Consider the following 22170-nt stretch of genomic DNA (forward strand, 5'->3'; position numbering starts at 1 on the left):
ACTGCCATCGCCTGCACAGGATTGAGGAAGATTAAACAGGGATGAGTTGGGGCGGGCAGTGTATAAAAAGGTATAATGAATGGGGAAGAGAAGGACTGAACATGCTCACGTATTTATTGTGGTCTCTGGCAGTGTTGTCTAAGAGTGAAGATTTAAAAGTGGTCCATGGGCCAGTTTCTGGTGGGCCCGCATAAAACGAGAGCTTTGTGTTGTAATGAGCCTGGGTCACAGGCCTATATCTACTCAAGTTGACTCAGACTGCGATTGCAGAACTCATGTTCTGGGAATCCATTTAATGGCTTCTGTTAAGATAGATAGATGGTGTGCCAGTCCTGAGGGAGTATTAAATAGAGATTTCCTATTGGCACAGACGTTAGTAAGGTCATTAAGAGAGAAAAATGTCTGAGCTGTTGCCACATTAAATCAGGTTAAAAGCATTTACCAGAGGATGTGTGTTTGCGGGGAAATAGTTTACGAAAACATATGTAGTTACCTGCACCTGTACATGTATATGAACACGCACATGCATCAGTGCAAATGGTGTGCACGTTTGTAATGGTTAATACAACTCCTCTGCAGCCTGTCTGTAGCCTGGAGCTATGTCCTTTGCATGTGAACAGACATGCACATTTCATCTGAAATTAATGAAGAAATATACAGTTGCTATTTTTTTTAGGAGTACAAGATTTCTGCTTCTCTGTGTCTAACATAACTGCATCCTAAATATTGTTTAGAGTGATAGACTGTTTGTGGTAAATAAACAACCCATTTGAAGAGAATCACTTGGGCTTTAAGAAATTGCGATTGTGATTTCATGCTCTTCCTAGACATTATTTTTTTTTAATCCAAACGATTAATTGATTCATCGAGAAAATAATTGACATATTAATCAATTAGGAAAATAACTGTTAGCTGCAGCCTCATATTAAGTGGCACCATTAAAAGGAATAGAATGTCTGTCACTAACTTCACATTTGCTTAATAATTCCTCAATAATGTAGACGGATACTGATACAAACACAATTACATTGTACAGAATCAGTATGTGTGCTGATGCATGCTGTTATGTATTTGTGTGTGTGTGTGTGTGTGTGTTCCATTAGCCGTATAATTCTGTAATCTTGTTTAACTCTGTGTTTGACACAGTGTGAGTGTCAGGGAGCATCTGCCCCAGGGTATTACTGTGTTTGTGACATTCAGCTGCACATTGTTGGAGCACTCCAGATGTGATATGTGGTGGGGAGTGGAGACCTGGGAGAGGACAAGAAAAGGAGAGGGATTGTCAGGAGGATATCCTTTACTTCATAATGTTTACATTTTGAGTGCATGTTGTTTTTCTCTGGGTGAAGCTGTGACCAGAGTGAATGAGTGTTGAAAAGAAGAAACTGACAAGGAAGTGAGAGAGGGGAAAGGGAGGGAACATGTAATTGCATGTAATAGACCTGATAAGAGTGACAAGTGGTTGAGAGTGGTAATTGAGAAGGATGGAGGAAGGGTGAGAAGGAGAGTGCAGGGATGGAAACAATGGGAGAAAAGACACAGAAGCACCTGTCTCTGTGTCTTAAAATGCACTGCTTGATCTACGGCTACGAAGAAGCGGGGGTAGAAGATGCAAGAGGAGGAGGAGAGGGAGCTCCACGAAGGGCAAGCAGAAGACTCTTCAGCTCTGCATTTGATTGCATGTTGTAATTTATTGCAATATATCAGATGAATAACAAGTTGAGGAGGAGAGATCAAAGAAGAAGAGGGCAGAGGGGCATACATATGAGATGCACACAGTGAGAACAGATTTTTGTCCTTTTTTTTTAATCTTTCATGTTTTTTGGAAAAACATTACTTTAAGCTGTTTTTGATCTTTTTTTGGTCATCATTGAAATGATAGATTTAGATATAGGGATTATATAGAAACAGCGTTGTAGAGGGAACCAGCGAGAAGTATAAAGGGACGAGAGCACGAAGGGGTTAAGGGGTATTAAGAAAACAGATTGTGCAATCTCAGTGCTGGATGTCCCAGTTGTTTCTGTTCGATAGAGAGGATGAAACAAAGCAAGTCACTACGATCTATGTGATGAGTTTGGCTCCAAAATGTGACGGCCGCCGTGGAGCTACATAGAAGGTAATGGCTGTAGTCTTAATGAATGAAAGGCATGGTTTAAGGCAATAGGGAGAAAGTGGTCGAGGGGAATGGAAGCCGGAGTTGCAGGTGTGTAAGAGTGTAAGATTCTGTGACATGGCTTGTGAATAAATACAGTATGCATGCAGTATTTATTCACAGGCCATGTCAAAGTCGATGAAGCCGTTTGATGATTAGTGATATGCTTGACATTGGAGTTAATATTCTTCGAATCGAGTGACAATAAGTATAAATATGAATGCATGCCTTAGTTATAGTTCAATGTTTGCTGGAAAATACCGTGTAAAAATGTGGTTTCTTTGGGGTCCAGTGGTGAGGAAGAGCGGACAGATGGACTCCTATTCTGTCCACAGTGATGATAAACTGACGAATGTGTGTCTGTGGGTGGGTCTTTTAGTTGGTAGGGATGGGATCACTAGTATTTTATTGAGCGTGTGCTGCTAATATAAAGTAGCATGGAGTACATGTGTGTCTGAGAGATTGAGAGGCAGAAATGGAGTGATGAGGAGACACATGATAGGCTTACCGAGTGTGCATGTAAGCAAGTGTGTGTGTGTGTGTGTGTGTGTGTGTGTGTGTGTGTGTGTGTGTGTGTGTGTGTGCGTGCGTGAGATAACTGTCTCACACATAAATCCCTTTTGAGACCAGAGTGAAGTAGGTTACAAGCTTTATCGATTTTGGTGTGTGTGTGTGTGTGTGTGTGTGTGTGTGTGTGTGTGTGTGTGTGTGTCAGTCAATGTGTGCAGGGGAAGGACAGTCTGTACCATCTGTCTCCCATTCCTCTCACTGAGACACTAATTACAGGACTTTACACTTCGCTCCACCACACTCATCATTGGCCTGACTACACACACACACACACACACACACACACACACACACACACACACACACACACACACACTGAGATGTAGTAGCGGTCAGGGATTGTGGGATATCTTATACTTTCTGATACATTTCCTCTCCCTCTCTTTCCCCTTTCTTCCGTTGTGCTTTTCTTTCCTGGCATGATTTATCTTATCTTTCCCTCACTCTGTACATATCACTTTTTCTCTTTTTCCCTTTTCTTTTAGCTTCTTCAATTAAGATAGATTCACAGATCAATAATACCCAATTAGACTGCATTCTATCTTTGATAATATGCAATACTCTTATAAAATGAGGAAACATTAGAACACGTAACAGGCTCATTAAGTGAGAAACTGGAGAAATGAAAAGGTTGAAGATAAGAGATTTTGATGTTTTCTTGCGTCAACACAGAGTAGGGGAAGGAATAAAAAGGAGAGGAAGAGAAATTAAAGAGGGGAATCCTATCATATTCTTTGCCAGTGTGTACAACCATTCATTAGCATAAATTCCAGGTCACCCACTTTCTCTGGCAAAGAAACGGGTGCCACAGTGGGGAGATGCTTTCTCTGACATAAATTTGAGCTTTCATGAGTCGAGCACTAGCAGGCAATTTACTGCAGTGGGCGTGTTTTGGGGCAATATTGTCTATTAGGGAGAATTAGACCATTTATGATAGCATATGTCCTTTTTCGGTGTGCAGAAGTCAGCCAAAACTTGAATAAAATGTATTGTTTTATTGTCATTATTTACATTTTCTTCTGCATACGCAGAACGGGGCAAGTACAGTTGCCCCGTTATCCATTTGTCTCTATCTATCTATCTATCTATCTATCTATCTATCTATCTATCTATCTATCTATCTATCTATCTATCTATCTATCTATCTATCTATCTATCTATCTATACACACATCCATCAATGTTCCTCTGCTTTCAAACTGTTTTCTGAATAATTATAAAACAAAATTGAAATAATTAAATATTCCCCAACCCTCCCCTTTTTTTTTAATCGTCTTCCAGGCAACTATGGTGAAAGTGGGATGGAAGCATTCAAGGACATGGCAGCCAAAGAGGGCATCTGTATTGCCCACTCTGGTAAGATACTCAATTTAAGACAACCACTGTTAACTCAGCCAAACAGGACAGAAATGTGTCGCCAAGTCTGCATTGGATTTTTGTGGGTGTCCAGTAGGTGTAACGCTCGTTAGTATTTTACAATAAGCAGCACCTGCATCTGATTCCATTTCTGCTTTTTTTTACGGTGCACCATGGTGTCAACAGTTAAAATACATTTACCTGCCACCACAACTTACAGACATCTACTAAACATGAAGACACAAGGTGCATTTCACAAAGAAGATCAACCTGTTATTCTATTACCTCGAAGACCCGTTTTCACACTGCGGGTGTCAGGTGGTTGACACTTGAGCACAATAAAATAGAAAAACTATGACAAAGAAACCCCAAAAGAAACTCTGCACTTTACAACACACGAAGCAGCAGAGCTCCAAACCGATCGAATCCGTCACAGAGCGTGTTTGTGTTGTTTTTCTCAGGTAAAATCTGGAGCAATGCCGGAGAGCAGAGCTTTGATCGGCTGCTGGAGAGACTGAGGGGCCACCTGCCTAAAGCCAGGGTGGTGGCATGTTTCTGTGAAGGCATGACTGTCCGCAACATTCTCATGGCCATGCGACGCCAGGGGCTGGTAGGAGAGTTCGTACTCATCGGCAGGTCAGTGGAGCTACAAAGTTGTACTGTACTACGAAGAATAGTGGTATATGTCTATAAATGAGGGATATACATTGCAGGATTTCCCCCAGGAAATTATTAATGTGATTGAGATCACAATGGGTCGTTCAATTCCTCTGTTAACTCGCCTGAGTTTTGATCACTTTTTGGAAAGTTAGGAAGAAATGTTTTTTTTTTTTTTTTTCATGTTTTCTATGTTTCCCCGTTCAGCCACTGGATGTTTTTTTGGGCAGATGGAGAGAGCGTGTGGCTCCACACTCTTCTCTAAAATTACCCTCTTGTGGGATCCATTGATGATTATAAACACAGTGCTATTAACATTAAAATATGAAGAGCCCAGCTGGTAAATATGCACTACTAATTTCAACCAAGTTCTGTACATAAACTGCATCCAGCTGGTGATTATCACACTTCAAAGTAACTTCAACCTGGTCTTTGACCTGCAGGGCTGGTTGCATTTCCCCACATTTCTTTGTTCTTCTGCACACATCTCCAGATGAAGGGAACTGACCAAATATTGCCCAACTGAACAACTGATTTTTAATTTTAATTTTTTATTATTAAGCAATTTACTGATAATCCTGATGGATCAATCGCTGTGTTAGTTTAACTAAAATAGACTCATTTTTAGACTTTTTTACTTTTGGAATCGGTTTAGAGTCTAGTTTGTTTCTTTCATAAATATGCATAAAAACATGAATGACCTCATTGTGGATGAGGTCATTCATTCATTCGGTGGCTAAGGCCTGCTTCTGCTGTGGAAGTGTGCTCTATAATGTATACTATTTATATAGAGTTGTAGCCAGCAGTTGACATTACCACTGAACAACAGGTAATATTTATTCTGACTGGTAAACCAAACTCTTGTTTGAGTCCAAGGACGCTCTGCGACTTGTTTGGAGAAAGTTTTTGCCATGCCTCTGAAAAATGGTGGAGCAGTAGTCTTTGTATCACAGGTATGGAGAGTTTATTGAATGGCGGTAAATACCCAAATAGACTATTGAGCCAAACCGTACACAGCAAGAGACATTGTTGCCCTTTTATACATTCACAATAACGCACATGGACAGACACGCTGTTTTGTTGGTTTTCACATTAAGCTTTGTTCTCGCATAGATGAGTTCCTCCTACATTTCACTTGCAAAAATAACCTCCCAAATGGGTTGTTTTTTATCTACATCTGTGCATGTGTGTGTATATATATGTATGTGTGTGTGTGTGTGTGTGTTTGTGTGTATGTGCATGAACACTTCCTCTCAGCCCTTTAGTTGCCATGCCAACTGTGTAATAAACACGACAAGAAAATGTAATTTAGCACCGATGCAAGCCAATATGGACAAAAAATACTTTGAATAGTTTGGACCCATCATCATGTGTTTACCATTTTTAATGCCACAGATGTAATTCCATTCAATTCCTTTCTACTCCTCCCGCAGAGATCTGTGCTCCGTAACTAAATCGTAGCCAGCATCATTTTTGTTGTCATCGCCACCACGATGCTCATTTTTCATCACTCATCTTATTCATCGTCATCATCTTCATCTACATCATCATCGTCGTCATCCTGCTGAGAGTGAGGTAAAGTACGAAACCACACTCTGTTCAGATGTTTTTAAGTTGTGACTATTTACAATGCAGATGGTTTGGTGGACAGTTTCAGTTTAATGCAGCTGTTTTGAAAATTGCCCGCTTCTCCCGTCCTGTAACAGTTACTGTGAATGTGCACCTCATCTTCCAATGGCTAGCAGGAGAAATATAATGAAAGCTCTCAAGTGTGAATATGTGGAAGTGGATTAAAAAAAATATAATTGCCGTTCTCAGAGGGTGAAAACGCCAACGCTAAATGATTTATTATTAATTTTACATATCACCCTAATTCTCAGTTCGGGGGCTACAGAAACCTTTTTTGTTTCACTCTATTGAGCTTAGTCTAAAGAATGCTGTTTGCAAGTTCCCAGTTTTTTTTTTAACGACAACTACCTCTACGAATGCTTGAACAAGCAGGCTGTTTTTCTGCTGTGTCAATCGGAGTGTGAATACAGCATAAGACTGGCTCGTCCCAAAAAACCCAGTTTATGGTTTTGGGGAATTGGGAACTGTTGAGGGTTGTTATGTGTTTGGTTTGTCTTGGTGTCTTGTTATTCAGAGCACCCGCATGCAGGAGAGTGGGATCAGGGGGATAGCGGGATTGTCTCTCGCATTACACTTTCTTGGTGAAGCCCGTTTCTGTCAGGTAAAAAATAAGCAGAGGCCATGACTGCATATCATAGGGAATTGGACAAATTAGCAAGTAAAGCTAAATAATTCTTGGATGAATAAATGTGAATACAAAAGAAAGAGAAAAAGACCACTTATGGTACACCACATTGGCTCTGAAATTCGGCACAGCAAGTTGCTGTTTACGCCAACAATCAACCAAATAAAGTGTTATTTGATATTAAATTGAGTTGTTAAATCATGACATTTTAGCTGGCATAAATTGTTTAAATTAAAACGACTTGACATGAAACGCCAACAGGTTCCTTAAATTATGCAACACCATCTAAAAACCAATTGCAACACTCTCTCTTATGTCATAGTTTCGAAGTGGAAAAAGTATTTAAATCAACTAAAGCTCTCACAATATTTAGCTTTCCACTTGTGTGAAGAAATGAGTTTCCCGAGGCTGAATATGGAACCTAAAGGCTTGTTAAAATAGTACAGTATATATTGTAGTCCATCTCTGGCCAGTCTGTCTTGATTAGGTCGGTTAATTGAATATCAGCCTTAGTTAGCGTCAGTATCATAAACGGGCTGTAGTTGTAAATTGGGAGATGGTCACGGGTGGGTGCTCTGCTCACTGGAGGTCTGTGGAAGGAACTTCTGATTAGCCCAGTTGGGCAGACACCCGTTTAACACCAGGATAATTATATTACCACAAGAGCACATCGAAGATTATTCAGTTACCTAGGGCAGATAAGCATGGTCATTAGACTACTACAAGATCTCCAGATTGCATTTTTACTGTTGGGATATGCTGTGTGCTGGATAAGGTACAATAATTAATGTTTTTCTGTATTATTGCATCTAACATTGCCTAGATATGTGTCAGTTGTAATGGTGTGGCTTTTTTGTGAATTGGTGATGAATCCTCCGTTTTTTTATTTGATCTTAATCCTCAAACCATTCATAGGGAACTCCTTTTGAGAAACACTTTTTTGACATGAACACTGAGACTAAACATGTTCGTCTGAAAAGGTCCTCTGTGACACGGCTTTAGTACTCTGCTCCTGATACGTTTAATGATAAGTCACATTATTGAAGACAGTGATAGCAAGTTCTCAACTTCTCAACCTAGTATCTGTACTATTTACCATTTTGAAATTAAAAAAATGAACATTGCAGTGACATTGCACTTTGAGTGGACCATTAAATTAAAGTTGGCTCAGAATTATTTTTTTTTACAGGCTCAGTGCAAATTTGTCCTTCACTCATGAACTTTGCCTCTGAATTTCCACTCGTTTACAGTTTTTAGAACTCTTCAAAAAAAGCCCCACAAGTGCAAGACACGAGTTGAGAGGAAGCCCGTGGGAGGGGTTGCCCGTAATAGACGCTTTACTGTCTGTGTTGCATTTAAAACACGGACCAAAGCTGTGGTTGCACCTTCAGGAAGCAGGATATAAATAATGAAGAAGTGTGGAAACGGGCTATTTTGTTCAACACGCCTGCCAGTGCCAACAATCATGACTACAAGGAAAGATCCGTGGATTGCTTGGGAACGAAAACCCTGTCTCACGCATGGTATTCTGACAACTTTAAAAGTTATATAGTGTAAACTTTGCCTAATGTGTGTGAGCCCACAGTTGACTAGTCCATTGACATAATACTCCATAAACAGGAGCCTAATCTAGAAAGAGATTATTTAGTGCAGTGAAGACCTTAAAATGACATCAGGAATACTACCATAGCCAGTTATTTTTTTTATAAAAGGGAAAGTTTAAATGTTAATTGAAAAAGCTGCAGCCCATTTTCAGTTCCACTGTGTTTCTTGCTTTAGTTTATTTTCTATCTTTGTGTTCTAGAAATAAACCATAAAAAAACCCATCAGGTCCGAGGGTTAACTACTACATCACAAGAAGACTATGAGACACGGTCTGGATTTGGAGCCTGAGTGTATTGATTGCTTCTGTCCTATAATTCCTTATTGGGCCAGCAGGCTACAGACCTATTACGGTAATTAATAGCTATTATAGCTATGCTGAGATAAATATCTAGCCACATGGGACACACACACACACATACACCACCACTTCTACATTTACACACACACTTATGGGCACAAATTCACATGGTCTCATGTCAATAGATTTTTCCTAAATCCTCTTCAAGCGAAAAATTATCTCCTTTCTCAAATTCAAATAATGTCTTATCTATACCACTTAAATTAATCTGTTTCAGTCCCCAATTATAAAATGACATTTCCTCCTACGACATTTTGCAACCATACCAAGATCCACCGCCCGAAATACATATTGTGTTCGTCCAAACACGGTTCTTTGTGATGATGCCTCTTTGGCAGAGCCGTGGACAAATGCTGTCTGACTTGTTAGTCTACAAAATAATCACAAACTGTTAATCCTTTAAATGACGTATTACAGAAAGATTTCAGATTGTGTGTGTGTGCTTGTGTGTTTTTAATTTACACACACACACACACACACACACACACACACACACACACACACGCTCACACAAAATGCAGTGTCCCTCGCAAAACATTTCCAACCAGACCAAGCAGGGCAGCCAGTGATACTCGCTATGACTTATCATGTGGTTGACTTCAGCAAAAACATCTTTGTATTTTATGGTCAGTTTGAAGTATGTTCCCCTCCTGGCACTGTTTCCCTTTTGCTGGTTACTGTAAATCCACTCCAACATTTATAAATTTACAGCAAACAGAGTTCTGTGCTGTGCATGTCCTTGATGTGGACATCCAAATTGATTAAAAATCACCCAAATAATTGGTTAAAAAGTTCAAATAGTAATTATATAACTATAGTATATCAAAAAATACAAATTATATAACTATAGTATAGATGTAAAAAAGACAACAATACATGTAAATTTGCAACCTTACGATTCAAGCAGTGTAGCCAAATGTTACCATCTGCTGGATTATCTGTGTGTTCAAATGAGGCAGATGTTCAGACTGCTAGGAAACGACTATACTGTTGAATGAATCGAAAGAGAATAGTTTGATTCAAAAGTCAAAAAAGCTGCCTGGAGATCATCCAGCACAAGTCTGCACCCCTTCTGCCTGCTGTTGCTATGGAAATATCCCCTGCCATATTTGGATGAATCCAGCATAGCAGCTGGGTTTACATGTGGCGTATGCACGTGTTTATATGAATGGCTATGTGCATGTGTGGGTGTATCTGCGTGTGTGTGCGTGTGTGTGTGCGTGTGTGTGTGTGTTAGAAAACGTGTAGAGGTTTTTCTGTGGATCCTAAGTGGGAAGAAATGGCGTTGATAATGCCAATGGACATTTCAGTGAAATCCAGACAAGTGCCTGAAGACGTCTGTGCTGATACTCTACAACCCCAATGCCCTCTAATCTCGGATAACTCTCTCAAATGTCTCATCTTCGTCTCACTCTCCCTCATTATTATAAACTTTTTTTCTCATCTTATTTGTTTTCTTACCTCTCAGTTGTGACTTCATCTCATCGTCACTCTATCCCTCTCTGAATCCAGCTGCTTGCGTTTTGTCAGAGTGTAAGAGTGTGACTCATGCGAACTGAGACCCGGTACCGAACGTCTACCAGAGGTCAGATCCCCGCCGTGTCCCACCTCTCACCACAGCTGTCTGCGAAGGCCGCACTTTCTCGTGGTTTTAAATTGAGAGGAGTTTCAAAGAGAGACGTTAAATGGAATCCTGTGGCTCTGAGATGTCTCAAAGCTGCTCGTCTCTAAAATTGAATTTTAGGGTATGGCACACCTGCACGGGGGTGAGAGGAGATTAAAGACAAAGTGAGGGCAGAGGAGAGGGAAGAAAGACGCAGAAAGGAGAGGAAATGGAAAGAAGGGCGAAGATGGTTGAAGAGAGGAGTGATTAGCACTTGAGGGCAGAGCGAAGAAGACCGGTATTGTGTGTGTATGGCATTTAAATTGTAATAAAAAGATTTTGTGTCAGACATGAAAAGCAAATTGCTTGCAGTAGGAGTGTAATTTACACATTACTGCCGGTTTTGGGATGCATCTGCCCTTACAAACACACATTTACACAGGCGCACATTAACACACAGAGGTGCTGATACACACACTCGCACATACTGTACATGCGCACACAAACACAGCCTTTTCCAGTCTGTATTATAGTATCATGTTAATTCACCCTTAATTAAAACAGGAGCTGTTTAGTGTCATTTAATTGGTGAAACATTTCAAATTAATTTTCCTCTTTTTTTTTCTCCTAGCTTTGCATTAAAAGATGGCTGGTAATTAAACACAGGGGAATATGTTTAAAAGAATGATGGTTCAAGATGTTTATGAGTTTGTGCATCTCAGATATTGAAATGTAAGTAAGTAATGTTTATTTTATTGCACTTTTTACAGACAGATGGTCACAAAGTGCTGAACAAGGGTCAGGAAAAACACACAGATAAATAAGAGTGTTGGCCATACATTTCAACAGAAAAAAAGATAACAAGCAGGTCATAGAAGTGTGTGTGTGTGCGTGTGACTAGGTTTCGTGAGCGGGTAATCTTGGTACAGTCCGATCGGTAAAGGTTGTGAGATCAATATGTGGTCTTTGGCTTCTCTCGGGGGTCCACGGTGGGACACATTTCCACACAAACAGACACACGTACACACATGCACAAATGCACACACATACTCCATGTTCTTGACTCTATTTCTGACTTGTGAGGGAACACTAGAAGTATGTCTAAACTGGGTTAAGAAATGTAACATTAGAAATCTGTGCTAATGACTGAAAACTTGTTCTGAACAGGGGCATCTAGCTGAGGGACCGAACTTCCATTTTCCCCGAAAATATATTTCTATTCCTTGGAGAAAAAAATTAGCCTATGTCCATCTGACTGGTCTGATTTTGCAAAAAACACTGATAGCTTATCCTCAGTGAACAAGTCCTGATGTCATGTCTAGGATGGCCTCTAGCTTCTTTAACTTAATGCAAGCTATCCAAAAAAATAAAAAATACAGCACAGGCGCTTACATGCGTCTTTTCTTTAGTTTCAGGTTTCCAACTTTGTAGCTGTTATCTCTGCTTGGTCCTCTCTGTGCTGCTGTTATTTAGGGCGTGGTCTGTTTTGGTCTTAGTTGACTTAGATATCTTAAATCGATTAGTGGTTTTTAATGCTGAATGACTTATTTCAAAGAAACTTATTAGCACATCTGCGGTAAACAAACTATTGAAAATGCTGCTTGTGGATGATTCATTTTGGATAAACTCAGTTTTACAGATTTATTAAATCAACTAATCAAGTAATTAACTAAATTCTGAATGAATCCCTTTAGTCCAGGAAAGCCCTCCTGTCATATCAGACATGTCTGTACTAGCCGTGACAGGCATAGACTTATTCTGTCTGTTACTATTTGACTGTTAGTACGCATTTAAAAGGTCTTTGATTTCCTACTTCTGGAACAGTTGGAGCGATGATTCTCCTTGACTTTGTCTTATCTATTGGTTTATGGATTGCCATATTGAAACCTTGAGTTAAGTACAGCTGCATGCGGAATAAGACACACGTTACAATTAACTTTTATGTTCTGAAAGCACATCGCTGTGGTGGCTACGCCCTAAAGCACACCCTGCTTTAGTGTTTTACTCTAAGTCGGACCATTATTTACTAAATAAACCTCATGCTGTATTGAAGAAAACTTGAAACTAGTGTTTACAATGTTTACTAGTAATAAATCAAGTAAAAAGTAGAATCAATTTCTCATCGAGTTCTATACAATCGTATTTCTTTTGCAGCCAGAGGAGACGCCCACTGATGGCCATTAGAAAGAATGCAAGTTTAAGCCCCTTCTGCATTGGCTTCACTTTACAGTGCTGAAGATTGCTGCCGGGTTAAAGCTTGACAGATCACTTTATGGTAATTTTGGTTTGTGTTACACCACACTCTGTGCTCCTCTCAAAATGTGCAGCTCAAAGACCTCTGGAAATGTTACTGCGAGGCTGTCAGTAGGAAGAGTGTTTGGATAATGCAGACAGCACAATTATTGGTCGAGACCATTTGAAGATGTGGTGCATCTTGTCACTGTTTTGTCAAACCCATTTTTCATGATGCCAATGTTTTTTTCAGCTCGGTCTTCTTCCAGAGCTTCATTTCTTTCAGAAATGTGCACTTGTACAAAGAGTTTTGTCTTACTTTCATGATGTGTACAGAACAATGCAGACCCAGGGAACTCGACCGGGACCGTTTTTGACATTAAGTTAATTCCAATCATTGCCAAGAACCTTAACTTTATTCAATATAAAATTGAACATTATTTGACAAATATGCACATATTCGGTAATGTGTCAGAAAAGGGGCCATCGACTTTTATTGGATTTGACATGTGTTTTTGTTATTGACATTCTTTTGTTGTACAACATCAGGCTCCTTTCCTTCTCTGTGAATTCCAAAGAGAAAGTTCCTTGGATCTCTTTCTCACTTTGTGTCATAAGTGTCAACCACATATCAAAGAACTCAGCAGGTTTATTTCTTCACATTTTAAACCCTATCGAACCTCTACCTTGACTTTAATTTTTAGCTGTCAGTTTGGGTGAAGTCCTCTAAGACAGATGATCAAAAGGCTGCTGAACTTTAAAATCACACACATTTCAACAGTTTAAACGTCCAGTATTTTTTTGTTAAACAGCATATTTAAGGAATAAAGTAAAATAAAGTAAAAGTAAAGACTGGTGATAGCAATCCTTTCTGGTTCTATACTATTCATACTTTTGAATGCATCAACATATGAGTGGCTTTTTCCCCCTCTAAAAATCAAATGATTAAGCAGTTCTGCTGCCGCACATCCTCTTCATCTTTTCTCTCTCTGTTTCCACTGAAAGCGAGCGGCTGATTAATGAACGCGATTGATCGTTCTGCAGAATGAGGATTCAAGAACAAAAGAAGAATCCACAGGAATTTCTAATGGATATTCCAACTCTCAGAGTCTCTTGACAGGGAATTAAGATGTTTTTTAGGGCAGACCTGTGGGCATATAGACACACACGCGCACACACACATACATACAGTTGACTTACCCACATGACATGTAAAATTGAATGTGCGCATACACGCACTTGGACAAGGGCTGACACACAAACACTCCTACAAACACATACTCATCCTCTTATTGCTCTCCCAGGAAATGGCCTTATCCTCTCAGCGCTCCAATGGGAAAAGTGCTGGGATTTAGAGAGGATAGGAAGGGGAGACAGGCAGGCAGACAGACATACGGGCAGAGAGACAGTGATAGTAGGAACGATTTAATATATGTGTCCTTTTTTGAATGCATGTTTATTCTGTTTTTTTGACACAACAAATGGTTTAGTTTGTGTGGTGAGGCTTTTGTAAGCTCTCAGTTCGTCATTTCGCTGCTCAATATCTGAGATTTACGCTGTGAGATTAACAGTTACGTCAGCCTAGTGGCTCAGCATACTTGCACACTCACACACCAAAACTAATCCTTTATAGTCGTCGTTATAGTAATCTACACAGGAATTTAAAGGGTTCCCCCTTTGTCTCATTTTTTAGATATGCTAATGTTCTGCACATTCATTGAACTTCACTTTTTCTTACCCCGGTTTCACGTCGACGTGAATAAATTAATTTCATCAATAACCTCCGTTGCTCCTCGGATTCTTTTGTCCTTCCAATCAGTGCCTATACTTTCTGCCTCTTTCTACTTTATTTCCATAATCTGTGGCACCTTTTCAGCCTCTTTCCCTCCTCTTCAAGACACACTTCCTTAGTGTCCATCACACAGTTGAAAGGCTATGTGTAAATAATTGCCCTGCCATCTTTTAAAGTGCCTGGACAGGAAATGAATTGGCCTTTATTTAGCTCTGACTCTAAACCTGGCAATGGTAATTATGAGAAATATGAACCGTGATGCCTCTGAGAAATGGCGGACCTCTCGTGAAACAAAAGATGTTAATATGGAAAAATGAAAGCTTTCGACTGTTTTGTCAAATACCCTGTTTTGAAATGGATTTTCTGCTTTCGTATGCACAGCACAGAAAAAAGAGAGCACTTGAACAAACGGGATTCATGACACAGGCTGAGCAAAAGAATGCCCCTAATCCTCAGTATTGCATTAACTGTTCTCCTTTGTCTATTATACAGATGTTTCAGAAGTCAGCTCTTCCTGACGGGCTCAGTAAAACAGATGCTTCTTTCCATTCATCACATCAGGCAATTTGTTCAGTCGCCTAATGTGTTAATGGGCCACGGTATGAAATGGGTCATCAAATTAAATTACATGTTAACTGAAAATGGGTTGCCTTGACTCTTCCAAATATATTTAAGAAATGGACCGAGTTACTCCGGCTTGACTATTCGTTGTATAGTTCCAAATGAAGAGAAATGCTGTGGAAACTGAAAAGGTGGTTGTTTTGGCAGAAAAACAAGCTTAAGACATTCAGAAAGTGCAATCATTATATTTTCTCAACCCCAATTACACACAGTGTTGTATTCTTGTACTAATAGTATAAGTGTTATTACATCTGTATGAACTCAACCTGTCATGTTAACCCAGATATACAAAGCAAACCAAACACATAATTGTACCTTTCACAACAGATATGATTGTAGAGGTGATTTTGGTGGTCATGTAATGCCGTTGGCCCGATTCTCAAGCAGCTTTCTCTTTCTTTTGTTGCTTTTGACTTTAGGGCTTTCTTGTCCTTTTACAGCCAAAAGCTTTTTTGACTTTTAGTTTTTTCTCTCTCAAAATAAGTAAGCAATGATGAACATCATTTTTTAAATGATGTGATCTGTGTCTGCTGTTGCTGAGTGATTTCACCTTGATTTTAACAATGAGATGACCCTTCAAAAGCAAGAAAGAAGAGGGGAAGTGACACAAAGGTCCATGACTGCCAATTCAAATCCCTTACAGAGAAAGTTGAACCCCAATGAATGAGCTGTCAGGAAAATCAAACCAATCCGCAGATACAGTCACTATTAGGCATTTGGAGTGATTGAACTACGGCTGCATACGTTTAATGATCTCCAATATACTGGAGTGTCTTTGGAGTCTGCTTAGAAGTTAAATTACAGAAAGTTTGGTAAGAAGTCCAGGGCCATTTTGCTCAATTGTATAGACCCTCTTTATTGTGGTCTGATGAGCCACAGCTTCTCCTTCAGTGGGCGTTTAATGTTCCCAAGTGATCCACAGAACAGTTTAGGCTCTAATTCACACCAGGTGCTATTTGTTGCTTTTAATGAACACAGTGGCAGCATTAGTTTATAGCCTGAATCTTTGTATTCACTTGTGTTTCATTCTGCAGTACTAATTGTTCTATTTTGAACGTTGACAGCTTACAGTTTTTGGTGGACTGTGATCAAGATGGGGTTAATCAGGGTAACCTACCACAATAATTAACATGCAGAACTCTGACTAATGAGCTATTTCTCTGTATTCAACAATTATGTCTGTGTTGGGTGACTTTATGAAACTGTCAAACAATTTTGATGGCTTTGATATGTATTTAATCGTAACATCACCAAGCTTTTGACAGACAGCGATGTGCAAGTGGTAGCCAGGTTCAGCATCAGCCCAAGCAAGCAGATTACAGGAAAATAAATCACTTTTAACTACCATTGCAACCGTTCAATACTTAGGTTACATTTATAAACTGCAGCTGTCGTCTCAATTATGTGCAGGCCATTAAATCTATATTTTTTACCGGCTCGTTTCAACACAGTTCTTCAACTGGATGACAGTAAAGTTGGAAGTGAAGGATATCGTCCCTGGGCTCCAGCAGCCAAACACACCAAACCCTGTCACCCATTTGTCTATGTCTCCCTCACTTTCCCTCTCTTCCGGTGAGCTCAGTGAGACGGGTGTGATGTGTGCCACATCACAGCCCCCGCACAGCTTGTTACCATAGCAACACTGGAGACAGAGAGCAAGGAAATTACAGAAAGACAGAGATAGCGAGAGAGTGTGTGACGGAGAGAAAGTTTGAGAGAGAGAGAGAGAGAGATTAGGATGTTTACTTGTCTACTATACACATGCCTCCATCTGTGTCCTCTTGCTATAATTAGAGCACTTTCTGAATTCTTCTCTCGGACACTTTCGGATCAATTTGAGATAATTTCCATTCAGATAGAGACATTCACGTATATGGCAACACGTCTGTGACACAGGCGACTGCCCAGAGGCAAAGGCATGTGGTTAAACAACAGTGCAACACAAGTCATTATCAATGATCATTATTATTGATGTCTGGATAAATACTGCAAACACCACAGAATTAATTTATTGCAAAAGTTATTTTTGCACAATAATCTGCTTTTACAATTGCTTGAAACTAGTGTCGGGGGGAAAGTCCTTCAGACCATCAAGGCAATTTTGTATGAAAACCAGAGCTGAGGTTTGAGGAGATAAGAATATAGTCTTTGGCACACCTAATTAAACTTTTACTGTATATTAATGAATGATCTTAATTACATTGGCTGTGGACTGATAGATGAAACACCCTCTCAATGCAGATATTATCTCAACAGAACGTGGAGTGCTGCATGTACATGCTTTTGCTCAAGAATCACTGCAGGGCCAGGGCAATATCAATTAAAACAAAACAAATTGAAATAATGGTGTTTCAGAAAACCACAAAACATCCTCAGTCAAAAAATATGGCCTCCAGAGAACACCTATAAGTATGTGTTGCTTCTGCAAATACCAAAGAGTGGCGTCAAATTATTCTGCGACTGGTACTGAAGCGAAAAGACTCTTATAAATGCAGCATTAGGCTTTTATGTGGAAAATTATAAATCCATCACTGACATTTATGAATTTAAGCAAAACTATTTTTTATGAGCAAACTGGAGGGATCCCATCTGACCACAGAGACTGGCTGCCACAGCAGAAACACCGCTACCCAGAGACACAGTGTACCAACAGTGTAAATTAGGACACACAGAGGGCAAGCAGCATTTTTTTTGCTCTTCTGCTCAGAATATAAACAATATCAGTGGATTGCATCACCACCCACCTTCAGAGGGGAGCGCTGGTTGAGAAGTGTAATACCAATGTTCTCAAAGTCCAGAATAACATGCAACTAATTTACTGTAGATGCATCTAGTACTCTCTTTCTCTGGCACGCACGCACGCACGATTCTGGGGGCGATAAGCTGAATGTCTCGTTACCAGGCATTATCTGCACCTCTCCTTGCTAATCCCAGCTGTCAAACAGACAAGCTGTGTGCGTGTGTGCGTCTGCAGCCGCAGCCCTTCCAGTATAATTATTGCCATCGTGCGAAGCAGGGAATAGCTCCGACTGCCACTTCTAAGCCACTAGCCCATCATTAGGTTATACAAGATTTTCCATTAATGGCTGTGTGTGTGTGCGTGTGTGTGTAGTGAAGAGTGTGTGGTGTGGTTTCTGTGTGCTTGTGTGTGTGTATATAGGTTGCATTAGAGATTGTTGTCTTAAATCTTGATGGGCAGTGAATCAACTTAAACTGAACTTCCTTTTTGTTTTAGTCTATTGTTGTAAATTCTAACTTTATAGTTGAATATTGGTGTATATAATATATTGCAATTTAAATCGAATTTCAATTATTTGTGCTTGTCAAAGGTCATTTGCACAACCTTTAAAGGTTAAGGTGAGTCAGTGGTCGCTGTAATTGATCCTCACGTCCTCTTTACGTACAAGTTAATCTGTCAGTAGCCATGTTCCCATTCAATAATTAAGCTTTTTTTTTTTTCAAGTGAACTTTTAATATGTTCCAAATGAAGAAAAAAAAAAAGAATATTCGCTTTTTTGCTTTTTACATTTTTCGTGCCGGAAAGGGCTTATCTCCGTGGCTTTTCTCCGTAAAACAGTTATGAACAGTTATGATGAAGATAAGCATTTACATGTTACGGTAATATACAAGATGATACAGACAGTGGAAAGAAAGAAGGCGATGGAAAATGAAATAAAGGAATTTTTGCAATTGGAAAATGTTATCTAATTTTACCCTTGTTGATTCATTTGACTGGTTTTAAATAGGAATGCCTTTGCCAAATTATCTGATCCCAGGCTGGGAGGTTGCCTTTAAAAGTCACTTCAACCTTTTGGATATGGACAGAGGTCTTAAATTGTACAAAATGCTGCATTTCTTTGCTTAGAAGAAAATAAAATGTTAGGAAGAGGTTTGGAAAAGCAGAGGAGGAGAGAGGATCAGGGGAAAGAGTGATGTTACATTAGTGGAGTATTACCTCAGCAGGTAATATTACAATGTCCGTCGTACTGAATATGAGAGATGACACTTTTATGTGTGAAGCAATAAAAAGTGATGAGGCCAGACCAGGAGAAATATACAACCTCTGTCTCTCTCTATCTCTTTCCCCGTGACATCATTCCTACATCTTACTTTCCTTCTGTTTCCTTCTCCACTGCTATACAGCATTGTCCTGATACCATGACCACTATCAAAAATGCTTCGAATACGGCCTAAAATGTTGGATATTAAGTATGCGAGTCTATGCATCGATCCACTATCACGTTGTCATAATTGATCATCTCATTTCGGGTACAAAGAAACAATAATAACGATTGTAAATCGCGACCTGGTCCATACATCCTGCCCGTTCGGTACCGTTCATATGCAAGCTGGTTAAACGCTCTCATGCACCCTATGTTTCCTCTGATAATGCTTGGTTCCAAACAACAGATCTATGTTGGAGAGAACAGATAACGTTACCAGAGGTTGCATTGAGGTACATTATGGTATGTTCAAGCTCCCTTCATTAAAAATGTACATTGGACGAAGGTAAATTGAAATGTTATCATCATTTGTTCAAATGTAATCTTGTAAAATGCAGTTGTTGCAAAAACTAAAACTAAATACACTCGTTGGAAGGAGATGTTTTCACAGCAATATGAAAGATTGTAGAGATGTAATTATGGTCTTTTTTTTAACACTGGTATCAGAACAGTATGATACACAAGTTGAGGTGTCAGAATTGGTATCAGGAAGGAAAAAAATGTGATTGAAACATCTCTACTGTTCAGCTCACTTCTTCAACTCAAACACGATTGCTCTTCTTTTTTCTCGACCTCGCCACAGTTACAAAACACTGCCGTTTCCTTTTTGATCCTCACTTCTCTCCCTCTGTCAGTCACTTTATCTCTCTCCCCCCCTAACCTTCCCAGAGATCATATCTGTCTCTCTCAATCCTGCTTTATAGATTTAGTTGTCTTTAACCTCTCCGCACCTTCTGGTGTTTCTCTCATGCATTTCATTGTCTGTTGCTTGCTCTTGTTTTTGTGTTTTTGCCATTTGTTTCAATCGCATTTCTTCTTCATCCCCACTGCTCAGTTTCCCTGTTTTTGTAATTTTGTAAACAAAGATATATATATATATATATAAAAGAACGAGTCGTGCTAAACTACCCAAAAAAAAAATTGTTGCTGAAATTCCAGTTGATTATTGATGCAGCGATGTTTCATGCTGAACTAGTTTCTTTAGAGCGTAACAGGATATTCGTCGCGAGTGGAGGTGACGAGGTGCTCAGTGTTGCCAGATTGGTGATGGCGTAGTATCGTACCAAAGGCTCAACATGGTTGTATTTGGAGGATAATTATCGTGCATCTGGCAACCCTGAGATCGGTCGACCAATGACAGTTCTCTCTACAATCAGCTCGAAGGTAGATCGTAAGGGAGATAGCGTTTACAAAACTTGTAAGAGCGTGATAACTAGTTAGTGAAAGACTCAGAGAAACATAAATATCCAACGAGACAAAATCCCGGACGTTTTGGAATCCCTGCCGGACGCATTTTTAGGTCTCGAAAAGAGGACATGTCCGGGAAAAAGAGGACGTCTGCTCACCAGGTAATTGTCATTACTCACAGAAGTCCAGTGATCCTGTCAGCGCCACATGATCCGTAGCAGCCAAGTCATTTTCCATTTTGTTCTTTTCAGCTTGTGGATTTTTGTCATGATTGTGTGTCTTTGTGATGCTTTGATGCTCAGGTCCCCCGTTGCCACTCGCAAAACTTTGGTGAACCCCTCATCCTCAACAATATTAATTCTGCAACTGTGCTACTCAGCTTGTCACAGGCAGACTTAGTGAGGGGTCTTTGTGGTTCAGTGAGGCTGGTTTGACGCATTCCTCTTGAACGCCCCTCGCCGACCAACATGCTGCGCGTTGAGATGTTAAGGCTGGTTGTGCTGGTGAAACGTCAACGTCTTCCCGAGTGAACATCTGACATCTACGTCTGACTGCATTAGAGCGGAAATAGTTCAATAGGTATATTAGAAGGTCATTCTGCGCATGCGTTAAAAAAATTAACGCATTAATCCTGTAATTTAATCACAGCGAGTTAACACGTTATTTTTCACAGCTCTAATATATATATATATATATATATATATATATATATATATATATATATATATATATATATATATATATATATATATATATATATATATATATATATATACACTTTTATACTAATCCAAACATTCGCATTAATAAACAGTTTTTTTTGTGAAACAATGTATATGTACATATTTGGCTATCCTCAAGACAATGACCCCATGCAGCTGGTGGGGAATAATATCTGTTATCTGCACTCATCCATCTCTCCTCTCTTGGACCCTCCTCATTCTCTACCCTACCATCTCAAGTCATTTTCACTCATCATCTCCCTCTTCCTAATTTTACTGCTTTCTCTCGGTTTTTCATATTTGTTCATTTCTTCAGCTTGTAGAGGGAACAGGGGTGATTCTGCTGTACAATACAACACAAAACAAGCACAAAAGTCAGTCGTAATTTAAATTGAAATTCATGCTGCATGTCAACTTTGTAAGTATAAGGTCTGCCAATATTAAACTAAAAATCCATGGTCCTCTTCACAGTGTTCGTGCACTCTACAACACAATCCTTTTTTAACATTATATATTTATCAGTTTATCCATTGGATTTCTGTTTTCATGTTCAACAAAGTAATTAATTTACAAAAATCAATGTCTGTCAGGAGGCACACACCTTGTATATGAATGGAAATGCAATGCTATGCTTTTTGTGCACACAATAACATGTTTGCAATTATACTTTAAGTTGAGCATGGGAGGTTTTGTGCTTCAGTTTCCAATTTGTAAATCACTGATCAAAGGATACACGCACATGGTCCTAAACATATTGTGATGTGCCTTATGAAGTATTTACTGTAGTTGCTTGTTGTTTTCCTCGTTCCTCTTTCTACTCTGTCTTTGTCTAAGCTAC

General features: G+C 39.5%; 1 protein-coding gene across 1 annotated transcript in view; it reads left to right on the forward strand.

Moving 5' to 3' along the window:
• grm5b (glutamate receptor, metabotropic 5b) overlaps positions 1–22170 on the forward strand; it is a 49174-nt gene that overhangs the window by 5082 nt on the left and 21922 nt on the right. The window contains exons 4-5 of the mRNA XM_068584499.1: positions 4003–4077; positions 4539–4713. Of these exons, the coding sequence (XP_068440600.1) occupies positions 4003–4077; positions 4539–4713 (250 nt within the window). The remainder of the gene's footprint in view (positions 1–4002; positions 4078–4538; positions 4714–22170) is intronic.

Source organism: Clinocottus analis, unplaced genomic scaffold, assembly GCF_023055335.1.
Source record: "Clinocottus analis isolate CAN_PGR_092001 unplaced genomic scaffold, fCliAna1.0.p SCAF_2, whole genome shotgun sequence".
Classification (NCBI taxonomy): domain Eukaryota; kingdom Metazoa; phylum Chordata; class Actinopteri; order Perciformes; family Cottidae; genus Clinocottus; species Clinocottus analis.